This window comes from Perissodus microlepis, chromosome 7 (assembly GCF_051167445.1).
Source record: "Perissodus microlepis isolate ML-2025 ecotype Zambia chromosome 7, ASM5116744v1, whole genome shotgun sequence".
In the NCBI taxonomy this organism is placed as follows: Eukaryota; Metazoa; Chordata; class Actinopteri; order Cichliformes; family Cichlidae; genus Perissodus; species Perissodus microlepis.
Window position 1 is genome coordinate 10,591,692 of NC_140467.1, and position 26,245 is coordinate 10,617,936.

At 42.1% G+C, this 26,245-nt stretch overlaps 1 protein-coding gene across 1 annotated transcript in view; it reads left to right on the top strand.

Annotated features, from left to right (window-relative positions):
* mctp2a (multiple C2 domains, transmembrane 2a) overlaps positions 1 to 26,245 on the top strand; it is a 33,204-nt gene continuing 6,959 nt past the window's right edge. Inside the window, exons 1-19 of the mRNA XM_084933356.1 lie at positions 1 to 129; positions 1,043 to 2,003; positions 3,046 to 3,087; positions 3,173 to 3,281; positions 5,356 to 5,498; positions 5,631 to 5,707; positions 5,797 to 5,911; positions 6,012 to 6,035; positions 8,391 to 8,567; positions 9,279 to 9,409; positions 9,523 to 9,709; positions 9,923 to 10,016; positions 10,149 to 10,251; positions 10,348 to 10,450; positions 10,537 to 10,638; positions 10,754 to 10,828; positions 11,107 to 11,226; positions 21,066 to 21,185; positions 23,021 to 23,062. Coding sequence (XP_084789482.1) covers positions 1,056 to 2,003; positions 3,046 to 3,087; positions 3,173 to 3,281; positions 5,356 to 5,498; positions 5,631 to 5,707; positions 5,797 to 5,911; positions 6,012 to 6,035; positions 8,391 to 8,567; positions 9,279 to 9,409; positions 9,523 to 9,709; positions 9,923 to 10,016; positions 10,149 to 10,251; positions 10,348 to 10,450; positions 10,537 to 10,638; positions 10,754 to 10,828; positions 11,107 to 11,226; positions 21,066 to 21,185; positions 23,021 to 23,062 — 2,712 coding nt within the window. The 5' untranslated portion in view covers positions 1 to 129; positions 1,043 to 1,055. The remainder of the gene's footprint in view (positions 130 to 1,042; positions 2,004 to 3,045; positions 3,088 to 3,172; positions 3,282 to 5,355; positions 5,499 to 5,630; positions 5,708 to 5,796; positions 5,912 to 6,011; positions 6,036 to 8,390; positions 8,568 to 9,278; positions 9,410 to 9,522; positions 9,710 to 9,922; positions 10,017 to 10,148; positions 10,252 to 10,347; positions 10,451 to 10,536; positions 10,639 to 10,753; positions 10,829 to 11,106; positions 11,227 to 21,065; positions 21,186 to 23,020; positions 23,063 to 26,245) is intronic.

Genomic DNA, 26,245 nt, shown 5'->3' on the forward strand with positions numbered 1-26,245 from the left:
TGTTGCCTTAAATACTTCGGCTCGTTGACCATAGTTGGGATAGCTAACTTGTCTGTTGGAATGATTTCATCTGCTCTGGGTGGGAACTAAATCAGTTTGTAGGTTTGACAACAAAGGTCAACTGAACAGGTATGTTCCAGTGTCTTTTCTAAATTAGACTGAGTGTCATTCAGATTGCTGTATATCCAGCTATTTTTTTTAAAATACAGATTTGTTAATTTTTTAATGTCAGCATTATTGGTAAGATTGTTTTTGTTGTAATATGTTTTTTTTGTGTTGGATCAAGGTGAAAGGCAGAAAAGTAGCACATTAAATCACACTAAACATTCGTCCCAATGTGGTTTGTGTATGTTGATAAAATCTTTGCCATAATACTGCCAACCTACTACCTCCTTAATATGTCACAAACCTCCATATAAATTCAGTTTCTTCTTTATAAAATTTGACTCAAGCTTAAATGTCACACAGGAAATATAAATCACATTAGGAAGATGAGTAAGGGGCTGGGCTGCACAGTCTGCCACATTACCTTCAGTGTGTCTTGGCACTAATTCTACCAGTTTTTTTTTTTTAAACCTACTGGTGAGATGAAAATCCTTCCCTCAAAATATAATTTGCTGTTCTAATTATAGTGGTAGAGCATCATGTTGGACACTAAAATGTCCTAGAGCTGTTCAGTAGAGTTGGGATCTGGTTCCTGTGAAGCCCATGGCATATAATTTCCAAAATGTTCATGCTGATTAAAGCATTAGCTACCCCCCATGCCTTAGGTATGGGGGGCATTGTTACACTGCAACTTTTCATGTCAGCAAAATATTCTTACAGCATAACAGAAACATTGCAGGGGTTAAAGTTTCAGCTTTTTCCTTTTAACTCGTCACCCAAGTCAGTATATAGGGAAGATCTTTTTCACTGACTGTCTCCAGTATGTTCACATCAGCTGATCTCCATGAAGCTTCTATGTAAATTATGTGCATTAGACCTCTAAAAATGCACAGCAAATTAAGTCAATTTCACTGTTGTTGATTATTTTAATCTAAAGGGTAGCCCTCAAGATGGAGAACAAGAAAAAGAATTTAGCGGAGAGATTCCGTCTGAAACCCAAGTTTCCCAACTTAAAGAAGCCCGCCAAGAAGCCACTGGCCAAGCAGGGTAGGAATCTGGCCAATCGACGAAGTATCTCTGTACCCGACCTAACAATGGTGCCAGGTGAAGCATCTACCGAGAATGCTTCGCTGTCTTCTGCTGCTTTTGGCATCTCTCCTGGTCTGAGTGATACTGATTCTATTGCAAGTTCAGAGTTTGCAGACAAACTAAGTGATCCAATCCCAGAAATCAGAACCAGATTTCTTCAGCCTGATCACTCAAATCCAGCTCTGAATAGATTAAGCACACCCCCGGGGACCCTGGGCATTTATGAAGAAATGGATGATTTTGGTTTAGAGAACAAAACCAACCCAGTTGTAGATGAGTTATATGCTAAAATAGACAAAAAAGGCAAAGGGGCCTTATCAAAATTCCCTTTTGAACCAGCTCCTACAGGAAGTAAAATGTCTAACAGTGGACAAGATCCCATACCAAGACCAGACCTTCCAGAGAGAAGTGAAGAAGTCTCAGAAAAAGGGTCTAGAGAAAGTCTTGCTGCTGCAGCGCTGTTTAGAGCACAATCAATGGGAGAGCAAATAAACCCTTATAGAGAAAAACAGAACTCATCAGTTGAGCCGAAAAAGACATCATCTGAAAAAGGGACTCCACCAACAAAAAGACAAAATGCTCGTAAAGATAGGCTGATGTTGGACTCTATGGGCAGACCTTTGGAAAGTGGAGATGGCAACTCTCTGAACTCAGCATGTGGCACTCCCAGTGAAGAGAAAGCCAACATGCCTTGGATGAGAGATGTGGAAGAACAAGACAGAGAACCCTCTTCTCCCCTGCCGATGAACGAGTTCTCCATGCATCTTCTCGATGAAACCCTGGCAGATGAGGAGGATGAAACGGAAGAGGTCAGTATTATTTTTATTATTATATATTTCGGCACATGTATAGTCAGTGGATCCTAGTGATTTCCTTTTACTGTGACAACTGACACCAATTCCAACTGATATATATATATATATATATATATATATATATATATATATATATATATCAGTTGGAATTGGTGTCAGTTTAGAGCACTGATATATATATATATATATATATATATATATATATATATATATATATATATATATATATATATATATATATAAACAGGTTATCTCATCAAAGTGAACCTCAACTGTCACGAGAAGTTGCTTAAAAAAATAGTTGCGGTAAATGTAACATGAAGTAACAGCACAAAAACTGCCAGGATCACTGGACACATTTACTTGAACCTTTCCATGCTTTCATTTAGCTTTCAAATAGTGTGGCTTTGTTTTTCCACTCGCTTTTGCAAATGAAGCCAAATGTTGTAGTTACTGTATCCTCTAGTAAGCAGTCATGAATGAAATTAAAATTTCTTTTCTAAACCTGAGCCCAGACTTTTGGTTTTATTACATTTGATCTCTGCAGCTTTTAGGCAAATCACTCAACTGATGAAGCATCAAAAGCTGGTTGGTGTTCAAGTTAAAGTCCCTGTGTGGAGAGAAGCATCCACTTTTGTTTAGATGTCTCTTAGATTAAAATAAAAAAATGAAAACAAACCTCAAAAAAGAAAGATAAAAACCTGTGCTACCAGTTAGTCACACAATGTGCAAACAAGCCAAAAAAGAAAAAGCACAAAAAAGGTCAAGCAGAATTTCACTTTCTCTTCAGATGCTACAAAGCGTCTACTGACTTTTTCACCCAAATGCAATATGTTGTCATTAGCAAGACATTAATAGACACCTTTTTTGTAACAATGCAAACAACTGACTAAATAAATAATAGTAATGCTATTATGATTCCCTTGGAATGCTACACAAACCTAGATGGCTTGGCTGTCCTCGACTCGAATGATTGCGCAGTTTTATGTTTTATAAAGTGTCACAACATTTTTAAAAATCTATTTTTTTTACACAGATTGCCAGTGAATCAGCTGACTTCTTTGACGAAAATGCTTCAGTGAGTATCCACTGAGTTGTCTTCATTTTATTAAGCTAATCATCTGGTGTGGTAAATGCATACAAATATCGGTGATTCTCCACAGGATGTTACAGGGGGGTGTGAGGATCGAGTACCTGCCCCATTCCAGAGGTATCTCTTAAAAATCAACCTGAAGCGAGGAAAAAACCTGGTCATCAGAGACAAGCGCTCAGGTACGTCAAAAACCTACAGGTGATCCATAAAATAAGCTCCTGACCTTTAACAACCTGTAAAATTAAAAGATCTCATCTAGATCTTAGAAATTTGAATAAACTAACATCAAATCCTGTTCTTATAACAGCAATTTTTTTAAACAGTCTTGGTTGGATCCGTATCTATCAAAACGTTAGATCATAGATAGATCACATGTCCTGTATACAGTAAAACAATGCATTTCTTTATTTGTTGGCTCCTAGGGACAATCTGATAAAATTTTACAGGCACGTGAAGTCCATATTGATCTTGTCAGTCTTATTGTTACTGTGACAGGAATGTAAGGTGAGATATCCTTCAGTTCAGGTCAGTTCAGTTAAAGCTCCTATTTGCAGGTGAGACATCTCATGTGAAGTTATGCACGGACAAAGAAAAAACAAAACATTAGAAAAGTATGCAGTCAAACGAGTATGACAAGAGGCTGACGATACGATGAGACACTACTGGTATTGTTACGACTGTTTGCCTGTAGATTTTTAAAGTGGAAAAGTCATCCCTTACCTCCTAAAGTCAAAGCTGTCTACCACTGTAATTACTTTAGAGATGTCTTTTGGTTTGATAGTTTGATGTTTACTTCCTAAAGTGGCAGAGCCGTGCTTTGGTTACATTAACAGTCACCGTGTGTAAAATCAGTTAGATATTTTGAAAGGTGGTTTCAAATCTTTGTGTGCTTAAATGACTGTTTCCCCCCATATCTGGCATTGATCTGTGAGAGGGAAAAAAGTTTTCTTTCCCCTGAGGCCTAGGTCGGTATTTACTCTGGGAAAGCTACACCCTCACGTGGTCATAGGTTGAATTACAACATATGAGAAAACTGTGAAGGCTATTCAAGAATCCAAAATGAAAGCAACATTCTGGCTTTTATTTTAAGGTTAGAACAAATGTGTTCAAATTGGCCTCGTAGAAGGTCAATATTTTAAAGCTATGTTAATCTCATCAGTTTCCTTCTAACCAATTATAAACTTTGCTGTGCCTCCCATCACCTAACAGCTATATATGGTGGTGGTACTTGAAATGGTGCTGTTTTGTGGTACAAGGCTCTCTCAGTCATACTTCTAAGCTAGTTGAGACCTCACTTCCCCTGACAAGATGGCACAGTGATGATGCAATCCCCACACGCCCCCTATCTCTCCACTGTTTGCCCAACAGTCAACACAGTGCCAAGAGCTCACCAATGGCATACATTGTCATTACATATTCTAAAAGGACCCACATAACCAGCCCCTCCCCTCTCCCATTCCTTGGTTTTTGTTCTCCCCTTTTTTCCCCCCTATTAATTTCCATCGTCACCATTCTCAGTCATGCCAGAGCTTTTCTCCTTGCTAGCTGCCACATTCTCCTCCTGTCAAGCTGCCTGGAGGTTTCCCTGTCACAGGCTGGCAGGGTGGAGCTGCTGTGGGTCCTGCCTGCCTTTGCGAGATGTTCATTTGGAGTGGGGAGCTGACAGGCCTGACAGCCCATCCCCACAGGGCCTTTGTCATGTGATTCAAGCCTCCCTGCAGGCTCTCTCAAGCACCCCTTTATTCCCCTATACAAATGAAGGCGTGGGGCTGGCTTTCATTTTTTTGGCCAATCTGCATGCAATTGCAGAAACAAAGAAGTCCCTTACCCCCACCCCACTCACAGACAGACTTTCTTAACAAGCTTGGAGGATTAACACTGGTTGCTTCTAGATTTTGGTTTCTGGTAGCCTCATGCTGGCGAGTGTTTCTACCCTGTGACAATTAAACAGCTACATTCTTCTGTTTTTGCCATGTGTGGGGTGTACCTCCTCCATACATATTTCACTCTCTCACACGACGAGCATGTGGGGGGGAGGAGGGAGTGTATACGAATGTGCGTTTTCATGCACAGTGTACACTAATAGAGCGACAAGCTGCTAACATCGTTTAGTTTCCATTTAGTATTTCCACTTCCTCTATATGCTGTCATGGAACCAGCTTGATGATTGATAATTTAACACATAAGATCGCTCCCCCACTTGTGTCGCACAACACTATCTTGCTGATTTGCCCTTTATTGTGTTTCATTTAGGTACCAGTGATCCTTATGTGAAGTTCAAAATTGAAGGAAAACAGTTCTATAAAAGCAAAGTGGTTTATAAAGACCTGAACCCTCGCTGGAACGAGTCCTTCTCCCACCCTCTCCGAGACAGAGAATATAACATAGAAGTTCGGGTAGGCGCTGCTTATATATTATTGCATTTTGCGAGGGACACTGGTCTTGTGCCAGATCGGACAATTTCAGTCTGAATGCAAGGCCAAGAGATGTTTAATTTAATACATGCCATACCTCTAATAATGTTGCAGGTCTATGATAAAAATCGGACCTCTGATGATTTCATGGGTTCCAGCTTTATTTCCCTGAGAGATCTTGAACTGCACAAGTGAGTAATACTTTTACATTTTAGAGATTAGTTTATGCACAAGGGGTCTTCTCATTTTTAATCTTCATACCCTTCCTGTCTCCTCACAGAACCAATGAAATGGAGTTGCGTCTCGAAGATCCAAAAAGCAAAGAAGATGACATGGGAGTCATTATTGTTGATGTCTGCCTGATGTTCAGAGACGCCACCATCAAAAAAGGCCCGGTAGGAATATTTCAGACATTACAAGTGTTTGTGTGATGAAAATCTATATTCTTACCTGCTATTATGCACTCATTCATTGCAATTCTTCTTAATTTTACAGAGATTTGGACCCAAAAGAAATAAGGTATGGATTTTTTAAATCTTCACATTTGCTTTTAATGCCATGATATTTTTTTAATTTCCTCATTAGCGCTTATGGTTAGGCTAATCTAACTCACTAGGGGGCAGTAGCTCACTACACAATGGTGCAACAAAGAACGAGGCATATGTTCAGGACTCAGGCTTTTGTGTGTAACCTTGTTATCAGCACAGCCTATTTCCTTTCTGGTTTATAGTTAACCTTTTTAGCAATGCATACTATATTCAGTCAGTGGAATCATTTTGTGTAAAGAAAGTATGGTACAATATCACATTCTGATCAAAATCAAAGTAATAGTATTCGCTGAATATGCTGTCATGAAAGAGCCTTTGATGAGCATTATAGAGCAGTATTTGGTTTTGTGGTAAACAAAGTTCCGTCTCTTCTCAAGTGGTTTTCAATATATTGAAGCAGTAATTAGATTCAGAGTGAAATAGGAGGGTTGCTGTTTGGGACTCACACTGCAGCGATTGGGTTTATTTTCACACCTATGCTGTCACTACATCTGCCACTGTTCAGTCTCTTGATGGTCCAGTAGGCAGTCTCAATTTGAAATTAGATGACAAAGGAATGAATGCCATTTTCATACACATTGTAGGTTATCCACTACAGATGGTTAAATATACTCAAAGGGAGACAGAAATGCGTGGCGGGACTCTGCGCGCTGTTCTCCTGCCTAAATCACGGTGCTAATTTAACAATGTAACAATGCCATTTTTACCCCCCCCCCCCCAATTTCATGTTTTTTTTTTTTGACAAACGTACAATATCTTATTGCGTTTAACACCTATCCTGGAAGTGCTGAATACCCGGCTCTTGCAGCTCTACTCCCCCTCCGTCAGAACATCGTTTTCTCCCTCTGTGTTACCACGACAGAGACAGGGAATTGCAAGTGCCTGAGTAAAAGTCTGCTGTGTGACAGTGTTTCAAACAGGAGGGGGCGTATGGGAGAAGCGGAAGGGAAGGGGAGCGGGGGGGCTTGGCTGTTGGAGGCATGCTGCCAGTGTGGGATGACTAAGATCGGCAAGGCTGATAATTCCCAGGCATAGCGGGCAATAACCCAGATGTTAGGATGTAATATCACAGCTGTGGATGGACAGTGCTGAGACACCAGCCAAATGGACCTGGGTCTGAGCTCATCATGCTTGTCCCCATGCTGTCCCACCATATGGAAGCAATCGCACAGCCCTTTTAAGACCAGGAATAGATTCTCTTTAGGGGCCACTTACAGTTAAGTGGAATTGTTTTATTGGCCGCTGAGATAGAAATGTGTCCAAGATAAACACTTGGGATGACTTGGCTGAGGCCTGTTTTATATCGCTCCTCCACTCCCTCTGTTCGTCTTCTTTTGAAGGGCCTGATATTTATAGGGCTGTGCCTGTGGTATTCCATGTTAATTCAGGTCCCCGAGATGTGCTTTGATCCCCTCCGGATTGGGTGGCAATGTGGGTTGCGACCCTGTAGCTATTGAGGAGGGGCCGGAGTGGCAGGGGAGTTGCAGTGGGGCTGTTTGAAGCGCCGTCGCCAGGGCAGCCGAAGGAGCCGGGCAATCAAAGAAGCGAGAGCAGATTACGCTCCTTCGCTTTAATTACAGTCAGCCCTACACAACCTCTGTGCTGTTTGTTTTTACAGCCCTGGCCTATCACCGCACAGCCTCACGGGAACTCTAACATGGAAACATATCAAGGTCTCTCCTTCTCTCTCACACTTGCTCTGTGACACACGGCGGGAGAAGTGGATTATTTGCTGCTCTTGAAGGCTTATTGAAAGCACAGTACCCTGGTCAGTTTGATATCTTCACCTGAGCAGAAAAACACTCGTTACTTTGCTGGCTGAATTCAAAGTGGATACATTTGCTAACATGCAGTAAAACTCTGATGCTGGCTATACATGCTGCATGTATGCATAATTTGCTGATGAGAGAGAGAGAGAGCTGTGTGGTTTGCATCATTACTCACTGCTGCCTGCTGTCTCTGGTGCAGTATGCCAAGTGTCCTGCCTCCCCACACTCAGTCTGGGAGCCAGTGATGAGTGGGACTGTCACAGCCAGGGACATCTGGCTGCTCGCTGACGTCCCTCTCTTCCTCTCGTTCCAGGAGCCGCCATGGTGTGGCTCGCCTGTCAGTAGAGATGTGCTAATGTGCACCAACAGAGATGCACTGTATAATGTAAACCTTTGTCCTACTTTTGTGCACTCTGTGAACATGATGAGATGCCAGGCTGAGGCGGGAGCAGGTAAAAGGGAAGCAATCTCACAAAGCTTGCACGCATGTTGCTTTGAGGAAAAAAAAAAGAAAAGAGAAAAAGATCTAACTATCTGTGTGCATCTTTGCCCCGCAGCAGAACCAGGCCACGCCGGCTCAGCGCTCGGCTGAAACACAGAAGAATCAGCTGAGGAACCAGATGTGGACCGGGGTGCTCTGTATCACCTTGGTGGAGGGACAGGACATGCCGCAGTGTGGCCAGGGTGACATTTACGTCCGCTTTCGCCTCGGTGATCAGAAGTACAAGAGCAAGGTTGGACTGGTCTCATTAAAAGTCGCACTCTTTTTGCAATTCTCCTACACTCCCTTTACTCGTGCTCCTCTGTCTTTTTAATGTCTGCTCTTTAGACTTTAACTTTCTTCCTAGCCCCACTCTCTTACTTCCCCACTTTTCTCTCCCAGCAGGCACCTGCCACTGACTCACCTCCACCTTGGCTCACTGGGCCATGGCAGAGGCAGCTCATTAGACTGGGCAAGGCTGCCACTCACTTCTAACTGTGCTTCGAGTGCCGGGCTTCATTGCCTTCATTTGCATACCCAGCATGCCCTGTTCATCTACCTGTACTTGTTGGCCTCCCCCCTGATGATTCCATGGTGCACTTGTCTCATGTTGTCGTGTCATTTCTTTGTAAACCTCTCTGCTTTCCTCTCTGCTTGTTTGTTTGTTGAACAAAGCTGATTCTAATTGGAAGCTGTCAGTGTTTACAATCCCACAGTGGCTACTGAGGTGTACACATACAAGCAGACACAAATAGATACACATACGCGCAACATACCTCTCTTTCTCCTCTCCTGCCTCTTTCTGGTAGGACTGAGTGAAGACTTAATCCAGCTGTCATGCAGGAGCTGCTCAGTCTGATAATGCATTAAACCTGACATTGCGTCAAAGTGTTTGTGCGCGCTCGTGTGTGTGTGTGTTTCTGTGTTACTGTATGTGCTGAAGCCGCATCTTTTCTGCCCTTAGAACCTTTGCATTCAGGCAAATCCCCAGTGGAGAGAGCAGTTTGACTTCAATCAGTTTGAAGATAACCAGGAACCTCTACAGGTGGAGATGTGCTCAAAGAGAGGGAGGAAGAGTGAAGAATCATGGGGGATGTGAGTATTCCCTGGTTTGTAAAGTTACATTTGCCCACACACTTGCTCACCCGAGGAACTCACACTCCTTACAAATTGTTTCAATTGAGCGAATCTCCTTTTTTGTGCGCCAGGCTTGAGGTTGACGTGTCGACACTTACGGTTAATGAGAGGCAACTCTACTCCTATATGCTGAACCCAGGAAAAGGCAGAGTGGTGTTTCTGATCACCCTGAGATCCGTCTGGGGGGTCTCCATCTCTGACATCGAAAATGCTACCTTGTCAAAACCTGATGAGAAAGACGAAGTGGTGGAGAAATTTGTACGTTTTTCCTTTTGTACCTGTATAATGTTAAAAAGTAAAACAGGACAATAGTAGTCATGCACATAACACCAACTGGTTCAGTAATGAGTTCAAGTTTGGGATGTAGATGGGATTGCTTAAGATGAATATATGATGTAATATATGTATAGCAGTATCACACTGAATAATTATGCCTTCTTTGTTTAACATTTTTCAATTTCTTCTTTCCAGAGCTTAAAAAACTCGCACAACTGCATGAGAGATATTGGCATCCTTCAGGTTGGCATAATCAGGGCAAATGATCTCACTGCTACAGACATTAATGGTATTCAGCTACTCCAGATCATCTTTTTTTAATTTTCAGATTCATTTCTTAGATAAGAATAGAATATCCCTTTATTGCCATTGTACATGTACGATGAAGTTGTGGATACATCACATTGTTGCTGTTTTGCAGGAAAAAGCAACGCCCTGTGCGTTATAGAGCTGGGGAACTCTAAACTTCAAACTCACACAGTCTATAAGAATGTAAATCCAGACTGGAAAAAATCCTTTACATTGTAAGTAATACAAGTAGGGGAAAAAAAGCAAATCTGTAGCAAATTTTTGGGATATATATTTTTAATATTGATCACATTTGAATTACTCATTCGCAGCCCGATTAAGGACATCACCGATGTGGTCGAGTTGACTGTCTTTGATGAAAATGGAGACAAAGCCCCAAATTTTTTGGGGAAGGTGGCCATTCCTTTGCTTACTGTAAGTCTGCTGAGTTTATAAATATCTGTTTAAAAAAAGTAGCAAATCACTTTTATATATACGCATGTATTTTGAATTTCCCAAAGGTTAAGAATGGCCAGGAGATAACTCTGTTACTGAAGAAAGAAAAACTGGGAAGTGCGTCTAAAGGAACCATCACTCTGGTGTTGGAGGTTATCTACAACAAAGTAAAGATCAAATCAACTTGGTCAAAAATGGTTAATGTTGATAATAGCCTGTATTATATGTTGTGAAAAGCCTTAACGAATGGAAGCATTTGTTTGTTTTCTTTGTTTGCCTCAGGTGGGAGCTGGTGTCAAATCCTTCCAGCCCAAGGAGGCAAAATTAACAGAGGAAACCATCAAGTTCAACAAAAAGGTGATTTCTATTGGTTTTTGCAAGATTTTGCAAAAGAAACTAAAAGCTTAGAATAAAGTCTCCCCCTCACAATGCACTAAAAAAGTGGCCACTAAAAATCTACACATAGGCTGTAGTTCAGATTGTTCTACTCAACCTAATTAGTTTTATTGGGTTTGGCTTCAACGTGGCAAATAAGGGATTGTAAAGCCGATCCAAGCTCATTGCAAAGTCATAAACATTTTGTCCAGTATCAAAATGATACTAACTGGTGTTTTCTTCCAATTATTTCCCATTAGGTTCTTGCCCAGAGTATATATCGGGTCCGCAAAATCAGCACAGCAGTTCTGTCCACGTTACAGTACATTAAAAGCTGTTTTCAGTGGGAGAGCACGCAACGGAGTCTAATAGCCTTTCTGGTAAGTCATTGCCTCATGTTAATGAACTCTCTTTAAGCCTAGGGGCGAACAAGTTTTGTCCCATTTCACTGGAGCCCAGTTTTAACTCTTTCATTTTATGTGAATTAGATGTTGAAGAGATTCTTTGGTTTAGCCATTTTCTCTCCCTGCTGGACTTTTTCCCATGAAAAACAATGGCTGCCTTCTGTTTTTATCCCATGTGCAATGTGATGGATGTGATTTATCCTTTAAATCAAACCCCACTTGGCTTTCCTTCACTTCTGATGACATTAGAGTGTATTTGAAGGTGTGGGGTTTGGGCGTTTGTACATCTGACTTCTTAGCAAAGCCTCCTAACCCAGGGGATGGTGTAAGGAGGATCACAGTCTCAGCTTCCTTGGGTAGAGTAGTGACAGTCTGCCTCTGAGATTTGAACCTTGTTTAAATGTCTCTGTTTAGCTGTTTTTAATGAGGGTATGTGATCTTAGGTCCTAAGCTTAAATAATCTTAAAGCACCCAGTGAATCCCCTGCAGTACAGCACATGTAATGTCATGATTAAGAGTGCACACTTACCATGAAAGACCTGCCAGCGCTGTGTCAGGGTGAGGAAGCGGTCACAGACAGGGTGTGTGAAGAACTCTCCTTTCACCGCCTTTCTTCTGTCTGCTCTGTCTCAGGATGACATGCAATTCATACCTGGTGTATTCTATAAGCCCTTCTCACTGATCCTGAGGTGCAAATCCCCGCAGGCAATGGCCAGGCTCAGTGTATCACAGCCTTTAGAACAGCACGGCACATAGACAGGCAGACAGCGGACACACAGACAGGAAGGCAGAGAACAATGCAGCCAATTGTATAAGGAGAGTGGGAGGCAGGCTACTATCTGGGAAAGAAAGTTGGAGCACAGAAAGAGGAAGACAGTTCAGCGAGAGTGCGGGCGAGATAGCGAGAGACTTGGAGGCAGACGGGCAGGCATGGATATGGGCAGGAGAGCAGGAGGATAGGCAGGCTGACAGGTGACAGGTCAGCGGGATGGGGCCATCTTCTTCCACCTATAATTAGATCCTCCGCAGGCAATGGGAGTGTGAGGTGGTACACTCTAATCTTTCATTTCCACTTCTACTCCACCTGCTGTTTAAGAGTTCAGCAGATTTTAAAATTGAGGAAAGAGGCTCGCGCTCACTTTTCTCATGGTGACTGTCATTGTTACGGCAGTGTAGCCCCCCCACCCCGTCGTCAGCTGTGTATAATCTGTTCGCTGTCGGTGAAAATGATAATTCTTGCAATTCTTATCCTTTTATTTGAAACAACTGGCACGTTTTCAGACACTGATACCAGCGTGCAAAAAGCAGACAGTAACACACCAGTCAGAGTACGCCTGTGCCCGTGAAGAGGTGCGCTTCAAATAGTCTAAGTGTCGAAGGTCGACGGCGAGAGTTGCCCAAAGAGAGCGAAACTGCCATTGTTATTCATCACCCACTCATCAGCAGACTGAGAGTACAGCGAGTGAAAAGCTCTTTTTTTTCCCTTTTCAGTGATTTATTATAGTTTCAACAGGCACAATGAAACATGCAAATCACAATACTGTAAATACTGCAACAGGAAAAAAAACTCCTTCTGCTACCGCCTCACTGTCAACGAGGCCAACCGCAAGGTCTTGACTGACTGTCATTACAAGCCTGGTGCCATGCCACCATCCTCGTCTCGTGCCCCTGCCCACTCCAAGGGCGCTCACCGTACAGTCACTTCTCCTCCTCCAAGTCATCGTTTCCAATTAAGTTACTGTTTGGAGCTGTCTAAAGCAGCATGCCACCATGTGCTTTAATGAAAGCAGCTCCCACTCCTATCTTTATATCTTTAGGCAGTGGTAATAAGGTAACTGATTCAGACATTGACAGATGGCCTCTGCTTGCCTCTCAGATGTGCATAATTATACCACTAGTGTCTGCTCTTTTCCACAGTGGCAGGCAGCGCAGGGCTTCTCAGGGTATAGCAGTTGGAAACACTGCAGCGGTGGGTCTAGCTATAATATACATTACAATACATTATTTATCATGCAGGCAGACCAGTCCTACCCTTTTACACTATATACATCCTGTAATGCATTACCACAGCTGTGGTTTTTACTGGGACTGCGGGATGCTCACGTAGTGCTTTACCAGGAATACTTAGCCATTATATCACTCAGTCCCACAGGCCAATTTTCTGACCTCTACACAGCACGTAGTCTACGCTGCTACCCTGTTTATGTAGATTTTATAACTGGATTATGAAGAGGTTGTTGGTTTAGGGTGTGCAAGGTACTCAAATTTTGCAGAGATCAGTGCACTGGTTCCAAAGACTGAATAAGCAAGTTGTGTGTGTGTGTGTGTATATATATATATATATATATATATATATATATATATATATATATATATATATATATATATATGTATGTGTGTGTGTGTGTGTGTGTGTGTGTGTGTGTGTGTGTGTGTGTGTGTGTGTGTGTGTGTGTTTATATATCTCAATTTGATTTCCCCCGTGGGTAGCAATCAGAAAGCTGCACATTGACTTATTTGGCTGGGCGACTAACGAGTGTTTTTGTGGGAGACTCGACTCCGTAAGGAATGGAAAGACTTGCAGTGTTGTTACAGTTTGTGAACGCGGGGCGGTCGCTTGTTTTGACTGTGCAAACTCATCAGCAGAGTCCATACTTTTTGAAGTTACCTTCAGTTTTCCACCAATGGGTTGCAGTTTTAAAATAGTCTCTCTAATTAGGTAATGCAATTTAAGAAAGGAAAAAAAAAAACAAGTAAAAGGGGAGAAAAATCTTTGTCGTGCATTTAAACAAAGTTTTGGCAAATCCTCATAAACATTTTCATCAGTAAGTGGAAATACAAACATGAAATTTGGATTTTTTTCCTCCCTTCTTCTTGTTTATGCTACAGTAATGAGCTGAGGATCTGGGCTTTTAAAGAGTTTGACAACAGCATGTTCCTTTCTCTGAGAGAGAGGGAAATTTGACAGCTAAAATCTTCATAAAATAACTGCCTTTAGATGTGCTTTTCACTAAGACTGAGCGAGATGAATGTGCTATACATCAGCAGCGACTGCAGAGGGGTCACCCAGAGTTCTTTGCTGCACGCAAGGATACCACCTGTAGATGGAGCTACAGCACTGCTAGAAACATCAGCGGAGGCGCTGGAGAGATCAGATCACTAACTTTTTCCCAACAGGAGCCATTCGTGGGAACAACTTGGAGTGAAATCTTCCATTCTGTGCATTAAACCAAAAGACACAAGTTTCTTCCAGGAAAAAAAAAAGAAAAAGATGAAAAAGAAAGAAAGAAATGAGCGCGTATTAACAAGCCAAATTAATCTGGAGTTTAAAGTTGAGAACAATTTTGATTTAGATGAAATGGTTGAAAGGTAAAAAAAAGGAGGGGGATCATTTACACTTGAAAGCTTATTTTGAGCTTTGCTGTCATTAGACCGTTTTAAGTATTTAAGTGGAATTAATATTTTAACATATGAGGTACCTCATCTGTCAGGACTTAGACTAGAAAGAAACCTGTAAACCTTTCGTGAGTATTTGAACCATTTTCTTTTCGACATTGCCAGGTAACAACTGCTTTAGACATCATTTGACGGCCTGTGAAATGCTGATTGCCTCACATCACACACTGTAAAGATGGCATTTGATGAATGTTTGATGCGGTGCAGCTGTAAACACACTTGGCAGCTGCAGCGGGCGCTCTTTTTTTTTTTTTTTTTTTTGTGGGCTGATAGAATCATCGTCGTCCCAGATGAGGGCAGGACGGGGTCAGATCTGGCTCCAGAGGTCTCAGGAGACCACCTGTGTAGAGCAACAGCAGTCAGAGCCATTAACCAGAACACCAGCCTGGCCAAGATGAAGGCCACAATCAGAGTTGTCATAATTGTTCTTGTTAACACCGTCGCTGAATATGAGATGCTCTGTGAGTCTTGGATGTACTCTTTTGTGGTTTACTGCATTGCGGCGTGCCTGGGCTTTTTGCGAGAAAAGCAAGAGGTCCGCGTGCGCCTGTGAATTGTCTCCTTGTTTCTGCTTTACATCTGTTTTCTCTCTGTTTGAAAAAGTTGGAGGCCTTAAAGGAGTGGTTTTTTTCAGTCTCATGAGGGTTACACTCTCCATCTCTGTGGCTGTGGGAGTTCTCACAGGCTGTGCAGTGGGAATGTGTCTAGAAGGGAGAAAAAAAATGATGGCAGCGATGGCGGTGTGTGTTCATGGTGTTTTAGCCCGAGATCTATTAATTATTAAATGATAGTCTGTGACTACTTGCAAACTGCTTAGCAGTGCTTCCTGATTTAACACGCTATTATTATTTATCTGCCCTCAAATAGCAGTTTTCTGCTGACAGCTCTTGAGGCCGGCTGAATTCAGTGTGTAACCTTGGAACATGTCACGTTATTAGTGGGATTAATAAGCTTTCTGTGCTAACGTTCACGTCATTAGGGCTGCGAATGTTTTATGTTTTAGGACATTCAAAGTTGCGAGTGCTCGTGAATTAATTGAAACCACTGCCGATCATTACAGTTAGAAAACAGCATGAATTCACTTGAAAGTTTTACTAAGTAGTTACGGTATTATGAGAAGGCAAGATTTTGTCAGTGCATCTGTTGCGCTTTGTTGTTTTATATTATGCATGTTTTCAGCCTAGTTGAAGTATGCTCTGCATTTGACCCCATTGTCTGCGCCGTATCATCACCACCTTCCCACTCACAGAGGACACCTCTCCCTGTGCAGCTGAGGTAGCGACCTGTCCACCCCTGTGTGTGGCTGTTTCGGGGCTGGTCTTGGCCCCGACGTGAGCTGAGCTGACAGGAAGAAAGAGTCGGTGCCACTGCCACCCAACCCCCCCCCACCACCACACACACACACACACACACACACACCTCCTCAGGGGAGAAGGGTTGCATGGCAGATCTGTCACCCGGGAGGTCGCTCAGTGTTAACGCTCCCGACACGGATTAAACACTAGTGGCCAGTGCCGGAGTGCGGGGTCAGCGTAGCCACCACTGACAGGCACCACGGGGCCCCTGCTGACTGCCCTGCTCCAGCCTGTACTGGCGCTACTCTGGCCCTGGCATGTGTCAGACAGGCAGGGAGACAACGGCCAGAAATGTCCCCGTGTGCAAATGCTAATGCCTCGCATTGCACAGCTGCTCTTCATAAGTGCTTTGATGAAGAGCTATCACTATTGCAATGTACCGCGCAGGCAGACTTACAGGCTTATCATTCAATGCTAATCATTTGGGTCCGACTTTGAAAAAGTACTGCACACAGATTTGATGTCAGTTGCGCTGTATAACACTATATTTAGGTTTTGAGCTTTCCTAAGAAATGTAATTGTTTTTATTTACTTGGACATTTATAATTAAAATTGGTACCTTTGTACTATTTATACCCAATCCTGAAGAAAAATGAATATTAATTTTAAATAATATAAAAAAAACCAGTCAGTTTTGTTTCTTTAGGTATGTAAAATAATGTTAGTATATACTTATTTAAAAATTTTGTTCCTAATTGTGTCACACTTTGCAACTCCCACAAATGATTTCACTCTGCTTAAGAGGGACATGATTTTTTCCCCACTGTATCGCTCCCTGTTTCAAAGGTAGCCCCTTTTACGCTCACTGTCTCTCTCTTTCCCTCCCCTCAGTCGATAAGACTTGAGCTGAGGGTATGTGAAATATTTATTCAGCGTTAGCTCAGAGCACTATGGCTGCCCACACACTCTACCTGCCCTGAAGAGAAATCTTATCTGTGCTTCCTCTGCCTCCGACACCCCCTGAAAGCCTGTCCCCACACTGGCCCGAGCTCAACACAAATTACATGTCTCATTGCTCTGCATTTACAGCTACTTTAAAGCCTGCCGCGCCTGTCCCCCACATAAGCCCTCTCATCCAGACTCTGTTTCAGCTCAGCTGAAAACAAAAAAACAGGACTCGCATGAGCCGAGTTGCTACTTATGCCTTTGATTCATTATTAATTTTTATTTTTGTTTGTTTGGGGTTTTTTGTATTGTAATTGAGGTCTTTCAGATTCATTTTACTGCCCTTGATTTCACCCATAAAAGGAAAATTTTTGTCACAATAAAAAATATTCAAGGTTTTGTAAAAGTTCCTAAGATTTTTTTTTCATGACTTAATTTTATAATTTTACTATTTGTAGCGTTCATATTTTGCCATTAATCACATATATCAATTATGTCCTTTTTGCTGTCTCTCTGCCACACACACACACACACACACACACATAGAGACTACCACACACATTCAGACACAAACCCTGCAGCCTATAGTCCGTCTTAAACTCTTTCACTGTATGTTCACGTAATCTGGCATCCGTCCACAGCCCCCATGACTGACCCTCATAATGCTGGCTGGCGCTCTTCTCGCTTTGTTTAGCTTTCCAAGTGGAGTGCAACTGAAGAGAAATAGTGAAGATAGAGCCAAGATTAAATCTTTTGTGTTTTTGCTTGGTGCATAGTTTAAAAATAAGGGTATTTTTGAAATGTACCACACTGAGGGGAGGGGAAAAAAAGAAGCTTTTATTTATTTTTTTAAACAGAAACAATAAGGATTTTGTGAAGGCCCTGGTGCTATGACATTACACTTATTTGGATTATCAACAGTTTTATTTATCTTATACTGATATCAGGCCTATATTTATAGTCTGTCTGCATGAAGAGAGCATTTGGCAGCCTGGTAGTCTGGCAGTGTGTCTGCCAGTCAGTGGTTTAGGTTGGTAGATCGAGCCACCCCCTGTTAATCAATTTACAGAGTGATAGAAACTTATATAGAAGGTGTCTTTGTCCCTTTGTTCTTGCTACAGTCCCTTCTCCCTCTCCAGGGAGAGTGTGGGTGGTGGAAGCTACCGTGCTTGCTCAGCTTTAAGTTATTTTATTCACACTTTTAATCGCTGAGTGCTTTATTATTAGGTGCTGGATTCTGCTGGCCAGGGGATCTGCATGAGAAGGCGCAGAATGCATTTAGTGGAATCATATTAATGGCACTATAAAACAAATCTGTCAGGCTGTTCTTAACCCTCCTGGCAGAATTGCTCTGCCCAGGGTTGCCCCCTTCTCACAGCGCTTACAGGTGGCTAAGGAGAGTGCATCTCCATCATTTACTCCACCGTGTGCTAATAGTTTTATTAATTCATTCTTTTTTTTCTCCCTAGGCACCATGTGCATAATCATACAGACATTTTTCAGCTAAATGGTGTTTGTCAAGGGAGGTTTCCTGCATTAGAGACACTCCTTCCAGACATACATACCAACACTTGTTCAATTACAAGTCGCTCGTTATCCAATTTTGCTATGGGTAAACCGCAATGCCCAGGTATATCATTAATTATTACTACTCTGGCTTTCATTTGCTGCTTTGTGTCCTTTTTGGTGAAATAAATCACCGTTTAAGTATTTGTGCAACATATTAGCAATGTCATGTTGACAAAAAGACGATTAAAATATGCGGCTGGGCTCCGAAATGGAGCTGAACGCAATTAAAAACGAGATTATTTTCCTACAAATTTACACTTACTTTTGAAAGGCTGCACTTTGTCCAATATGTCCTTTAATCACTCAGCTGCTTGCTAATAAAACATAAACCACTTAAGTGGGGAATTAGCTCCGTCTCCATTTCACAGAAACTCTGTAGAATGTGCGGAGACAGGGGGAAGGAATAGCCCTGCCTCCTCTCATTACTGCGGAATATCTGACGGCCGAGTCTCAGTGTGCGCACCTGAGTGAAGGAATCTCAGCGCCTCTCCCAGATGTTTCTCTCCGTCGTTTTTATTAGTGTTAAAAAAGCATGTAAATCCTGAACACATGGGTTGACATACCATGAGGGAGGAATTGAGAAGATATTTCTGACAGTTTTGGTTTATACCCTCATTTAAGCACTCAGTTTAGACACAAGGCATTGTATTTCTGTAGGCTTTTATCTTGTCCACTGAGCCAGAACGCTGTGAGAAGAAATTTGCATTAGTGGGCGATTATGAATACCTGTGACAGATTCTCTCTGCTGGCTCCCTGGGCGGAAATGAATTGGCTCCCTCTGTTGACTTGCACAGGAAGACAGAGACCAAGCAATTAGACTTTAGTGGTTAATGTAGAAGCTTTTGCAGGGAGGGCAAGGAGGTTCAACATTCCTGCTGGGCTTGTGTCAGTTTCCAGGCACACCCTCCCTTCCCCCCTTTTTTCTCTTTTCTTTTTTTTTTAATGAAAATACTGGGAATATGACAAGCTACCTGTCCACCAGCCAGCAGAATTCCTCTGGGGTGAGGGGAGCATTTCTTTAGATTGCCTCATGGGAACTCAGGTGACAACACATGACGTAAGTTATTCATAACCGAGAGGAGATGTAGCGCAGCTATATCTGCACATCATGCATATTCATTGTTTACCTTTTTTTTTTTTTTTTTTTTTTTTTATCATTTACCGGCTGTAGTTTGTTTTTGTGTACGTAATTCAAATGAGCTGTAACAATAACATATTGCTTATATTGTTCATTTTTTGCATCTTGGTGATCTTACTGCTTCCTGCACTGCACTTTGGCCCACCCACCCACCCACCCCTCCCACCCAGGTTGCATAGAGGGGATAATAAGCAGTACAGTAGCGAAGCCCAGGGCTCTTGGGCCACAGTGTTGTCGGCATTAGTCACGGTACACGTTTCCCTGGTGGCTGTTTGAACCTAGGCCTGGTGTGGCAATAGGTAGACTGCCCCCCAGAGCAACATGCACAGACTCCGCATGGTTGCTGTGACAGGAGCAGTCTGCTGTTTACAGGCCTGCTATTGGGGCCTGAAGGCCTCAGTGCTTCACATCCTGTCTCGAGCTTAACTCGAACATATTGTTCATACTCTAAGCAGCCTCCAGCTCTTTGAGCCTAGACTGCACACTGTGACCATCGTGTGGGTTCAACGTAGTAGTTACACTATGTTTGAAATTGACGTGAAAGCTAATGTAACTTTTGCAAAGGAAGCATTAATTACAGAAAATGTATACGCAAAATTTCAGCACGCAAGATGAATTGTGGTAAATAAAAGTGAGCCATGTTGGGTGCACTGGCACGTATTCGCATTTTATTACATTTTAGGACATCTAATATAGCGTGTGGGGGACATTTAAAAAATATTTTTGATTTCATCCATGTCAACCTGCTGGTGTGATCCTCCTCAAACATTCCCGATCATTTCAGTTGGAGGCAGACTCATTAGGCTGTCACTAAATGGGTTTAAATACAGCCATCCAATTAGTGCTCTGCTGTGAAATGCAGTGGGTGTTGTGCAACGTGCTTAGCACCACTCCTTTACAGAATTATGAGGGATTACTCATTCAGTGTGATCCATCTTATTTCTACCAGGGGTCTTGGCTTTTCTCAGTATCATTGCCACGGAGGGGGTAAATGTTGCAAATGCTTTTCTAGTTGCCATATGTGCTTCGTCAGAAAGCGTTCCTGTCTCTGAATCTAAGAGGATTTGATGTGGATGTTGAAAGGCAGCATATCATGCCTATCCATGTCAGACTTTCTGTTCAGCAGTAAGGCACTCTGCCAGCACAGTGCTATTTGTGTGTATACTGCAAATAGGATTTCATGATATTAAAAGTTGAATGTCTTTTACTTTCAAACTGCCAGGGGTAAAATCTGTTGCCACTGGCTGTAAATCTTACGAGCTTAGTAGCTGTCATCAAGAAATGTAGGACGTGATTAAAACCATTATATATTTTGTTCTGTGAAAAGGTTTGCTGAGATTTGAAAGCTGGGTGAGGGTACAGTGGTGTGTGCTGTGTGCTTTGCGTTATACTGTCATGTTCTGTCTCCTCAGATCTTCCTCTTGACAGTGTGGCACTGGGAACTCTTCATGCTTCCCCTCTTCCTGCTTCTCCTCATAGGCTGGAACTACTTCCAGCTCTCAACGGGAAGGGCCAGCTACAACCAAGACCTGGTAAGCGATGAGGACTTCAGTATTTTCTTCAAATGCATGGTTTTACAGTGCAACAGTTTGTAACAAGTTAAATTGATAGTTCATCTCAAAGTCAATCACATTTTTTCTCTCTGCCCTACACTGTGCTTCATCCATGTAGATTGTTTTGGTGTGAATTGCCCTGTTTTGGAGCTATCTGCTGTAAGCTGCCTTCTTTTTGGCACAAGATCCTCAAAGCAGAAGAAAAAAATGTGACCTGGTTACTCAAAAACACTCCAAAAATGATTCTTTGTGCTTATGTGGCAAAATTACATTTCAAAATTTACATTGAATTAAATCAGCTTTTTCTTTTTTGAGTGAAGATTCACAAACCTTGTTGTGAGCAGATTTTAAAACAGTAGCTATTTTCTTTCTACGATCTACATCTGCCAACCAAAAGAGTCAAGCAGCTAAAATTACATCGGATGGGAGGGGACACTGTGTTTACATCCTGCTGTGCTGTCACCAGCACAAGCAACTTGCCAGGGGTAGATGGACTTTCTCATGTGAGTGATACGGTTGGTTTGTATAGTTTGGTAAGAGCGAAAACAGTTTCCACATTAAGCTAAGAACAATGTTTTTGGATTTTTTGAATGACCAGGTCCTGGTGTGTGGAAAGAGACATTGCTGCGTAGTTCTTTATTTTATTTTTTGGTGCTTTGAGAGACTCGAGATAAGTGCCATCTGGTTTCATTCTACTCAGGAGAAGGCAGACTATCACTGAATTAATATTTGTGAATAAAGGAGCACTACAGCTGAGATAAATGTGTAAATTTGTGTATATGTAAATTTTTTTAGGGGTGATTTGTCCCTTTAACCCAGCGCTGGAAGGAATTAATTTCCTTTGGTACACATGGGGCATATATGCAGTTTTACAGCAACATAAATCATTACTTTTTGAGCCACTCCCCAAAAAATATCTTCCCCAACACTACAGTCAGTTGTGGCAGCTTTCCATTGTATGCAGCTCATAGCTAGTAACATTAGTTTCTATGTTGTCTCCAAATACAAAACCTCAAGCAGCAAAAAGCCACTCAAATGAAGTGACTATGAATATGCGATGCAGCTTACAGACTGCTGATATTGTTTGTCCACATCTGTAGGTGGAAGACTGTAGGTGGAAGACTGTAGGTCTTTCTACAGTGTTATCTTTTCTCTATCTAGTCTTATGGAAATTATTCTCGCCCTACACATGCTTGTGAAGGTTAATGCTGTTCACACTTCTGACTGCCCCCCAATTTCACTGTATTGTAAGCCTTCTCACTGGCCAGCCAGGGGCCTGGCCTCCTCACGCACCCTCCCCAAAGCGAAATCTCTGTCCCAGTCATTGTGTTTATGGCTGCTGGCTCAAGATGCCATCCCTGGGCAATGTTAAAGCCCAGGATCAACCTCATATCCAGTGTGGAGCCTCTGTCACCCCCATGTGACCCTCTGGCCGGCAATGACACAACTCTGTGCCCAGGCAATGCCACAGCGCGCACCACAGAGGGGTCAGGGATGACTTGATATAAAGTGATCTAGGCAACAACATCCAAATTAAATGTGTTTTTTCTTTCCTTTTCTGTTTTTCTGTGTGCTTATGTTGTGAAGAAAAGAGATTGCTTTGGTGTGACAGTGCTCTTGTGAGGAAGGCCCTTTTTCACCTCTGCTTTTGTGTGAGGTCACCCCTGTGATGCAGTCTCTATGGAAACAAGCCTCTCCCAATAGGGGTGAATGTACTCAAAGAAAATTTCATTACTAGGTGTTTGTTAAAAATGCTCCAGTGCCCACATGTCCCATTCGTTGGAACTCACCCTCTACCCTTTATTTTCTCTTAGGTGAACATGACCATAGGTGACGACGAGGAGGAAGACGAGAAGGTATTTTATGTTGTCTCCTTCTTGCATTTTAAGGGATAACTTGTTCTGCTAGAATGCTATTTCCTCTCAGTTTCACTATGAATGTAAATACATATTTTAGCGCAGGCTGTTTTAACATTTCACTGTGATTTTACACAACGGCTTGAGCAAAAAACCTTTAAATATTTTTTTTCTGAATAACTAAGGTTAAATCAAACACGGCGATGCGTGCATGCTTGTGGCAGAGACAAACCTGATTCAACCAAATAGCTGTGATTCCTTTGCAAATTTCTTCTCAGGAAATATTCAGACAAAATAAAAAAGCCACACGGGTCCTCGTCAGTATTTTAGCATAGTCACAATGACAGCTCTCTGAAGCTCTTTTCCATATTTTCATGCATTCAAAGTCTGTGAAACAGTTGTAGCACAAAGCTCTTTGTTCTCTTCCTCTGGGCGCTCAGTATCAATCCTGAATGCATTGCACAGAGTTTCTGCAGCACTCTACAAATCCAAACCGCATCATTAGGTAGATTTCGAGTCCGCTTTTGGGGACAAAATAAGTAGATTTTCTTATGTCATCCTTTTCTAAAGGGAGAAGTTACACTGAGTATGATCTTTTAGAACCGGATACAGTAACAAACACATACCGCACCCCAAAAGGTTATCACTTATCTTCACTTTTTCCTTTGTGAGAAATCATAAATAATAATGACATCGCTTGAAAAACAGAACAACAGGAAATCTTTAAGTAGCCTGAAAATTATACTTCCCACAGCAGATAATATTCAATTATACTCAACCCGCTGTTTTTTTAGTACAGAAGGGAAAAAAAGTTAACAGGGATGTGTACTATTGCTTTATGGCAATGAAGTGTGGAACTAACGCAAAGCCTCCAAGCAATGACCCCTGTGCTGCGTGTCTAGGCCCAGGATTCATATCCATAATGTGCTCAATATATTCTGCTGTGATAACCAGGGGCTACAAAAAAAAGCCAGCTTTGTTTAAAAACACAGGCACATCCTGCAAATCCTGTCTGAAAGGACGGGCTAATTCACAGATGAAACTCGTGTGATATGACTGCACATACAAAGTGGAAAACCCACACTTCCTATCACAGCTACTAACAGGCAAACCGAGGCTTAAACAAACAGCGGCAACACTGACAGAATCCGGCATTTTATCCACATTGAACTGGGAACTGAATTGACCAAATCATCATTACATTACGAGGTCAGAAAAATCATTATTGGTTTCACCTTGAAACTTCAACACATAAGCGAGAAATGTCTCTTTTTTTTCTCCCACAAACTGCTTTGGTTTATGATTCTCTATATATACACCATGTGTTTGCAAACTCAGCCTTCACCTCTTAAAGCTTTTTGAAAGGTTTTTCCATGAGTCTCCTAAGCCCTTTCACAATCAGAGGAAATGAAATATCTCCTTTCATTTACTAATTAAGCAGTCACCCATGTTTGTTTTAAGCTGTCAGCTTTAATTTAAAGTGGCTTATTTGAAAGTCTTGTTATGGTCTTGCTGTCACTTGAATGCGATATCATGCAGTTAGATCAAGCAGTGTAGCTTTACACACCCTATCAAAGTCTTCTTTAAAAATATTTGGGGTTAAAGAGTGATCAGTGTTAAATTTGATGACTTCAAAGCCTCACTTTTTCCCCACAGTCTCTTTTCCCTCTGAGAAGGTTATGATTACCACTCAAATATGTTTTTATCCCCCCCTCTTTTTTCCCCCTTGAGGAAGGAAATATGTAAACCTCAGTCAGAGCGGCAAGAATGTGAAGGCATGACGTTAAAGAGAGACGAAAGGCAAGGCAGCATTACAGCAGGATAATACAGAACAGATTCCCTGCCTGTGAACAAATCTGTCCTCAGGGAAGGAGAGGGCTTACAAATTATGTGTGGCCAAAGTGACTTCCCTTTGGCCTTAGGTATCAATGGAGCACATAGACAATATTTAATCATAACATAAAGAAACAGAGAGGCAAAACAAGTCCATAGATCTCCAACAGAAACGAACAGGGAAGAGGAAACAGCCTGTACACCCCCGCGTCCAAGTCTGAGGTTGACTTGCTCGCAGAACCCAGCCCAGGGGAGTTGGTGGGGGGGGTGAGGAGGTGGTTGTGGGGGTGCTAGACTGGGCTGCGGGGTTACTCCATCACTCACCCGATAGTCCACATTCACCGCTGGGTCTCCTTGAGCACGCCAGCCAGACAGACTGCCCATGTCGTGATCTGTGATGTGCACGTCGTGCTGCATGTGGACCCAACATTACATTAAAGCCCTATCTCAGCAAATTGTTTGTTAGCTTGTTTAAGGAACGCAGGTGTTTTTTGTTTAGAGAGATTTTGTATCCATGTCAGGAAAAAAAAAGAAAAAAGAAGATTCAGTCTGAGAATTCAAATTTGGCACCGTTTATTCTAATTAAAATGATGCTAAATGAGCTTCCCCCCCCCCCAGCTTTTGATAGCTCCACATGTCTGTGAGAGCATGTTTACCTTTGTGTGGGAGATCAAATTGGTTCTCCATTACGGCACCTTAAAAGGAAGCTTTTACAATTTTATCTGAAATGAGACTATGATTTCACACAGGTTTTCTAATCAGTAGACATTTAGGCCTCGTTTAGTCCATTCCCAGTTCAGCCATCCTTTCCCATTTAAGAGGGAGATCTTTTATTTATTTGTTTTCTTCGCGCTCAAGTACATGCTCAAAAGAGAAATGAACAAAGAATATCATCACATGATTAATGTAGGAAGGACTTCAGTTTTGGTCGCTAAGGAGATGGAGGATTTCAGGAATCTTAAAGCAGATGAATAATGATAATCACGAGAGCTCTGCCTCTTGATGCATACTTCAGAGCGCATCTATTTGTCTGTTTTTTCTTTTAGAAATGAAAGCCAATATGGTTTTCTCTCTTTTTCTTTTTTCTTTTGGGTCCTAGATTTACCTCGCGTGCGTATCCGTTGTAGATAAATAATGCTTCGTGTCTCATACTGTAATATATTTGAATTCCAAGTCATGTAATTGGGCTGCTTAAACAAGTTTAAATGGAAATAAGGAAAGGAATGCCTAACTGACGGGGCTCCATATCAAATGAGCTATCATTTGATGTGTGGCTGTCTAAGTCCTGCAGGAGCTTACCAACACGGTTCGTAATGGCTTTTAGCAAACTCTGAAGATGTTCCGCGCCTT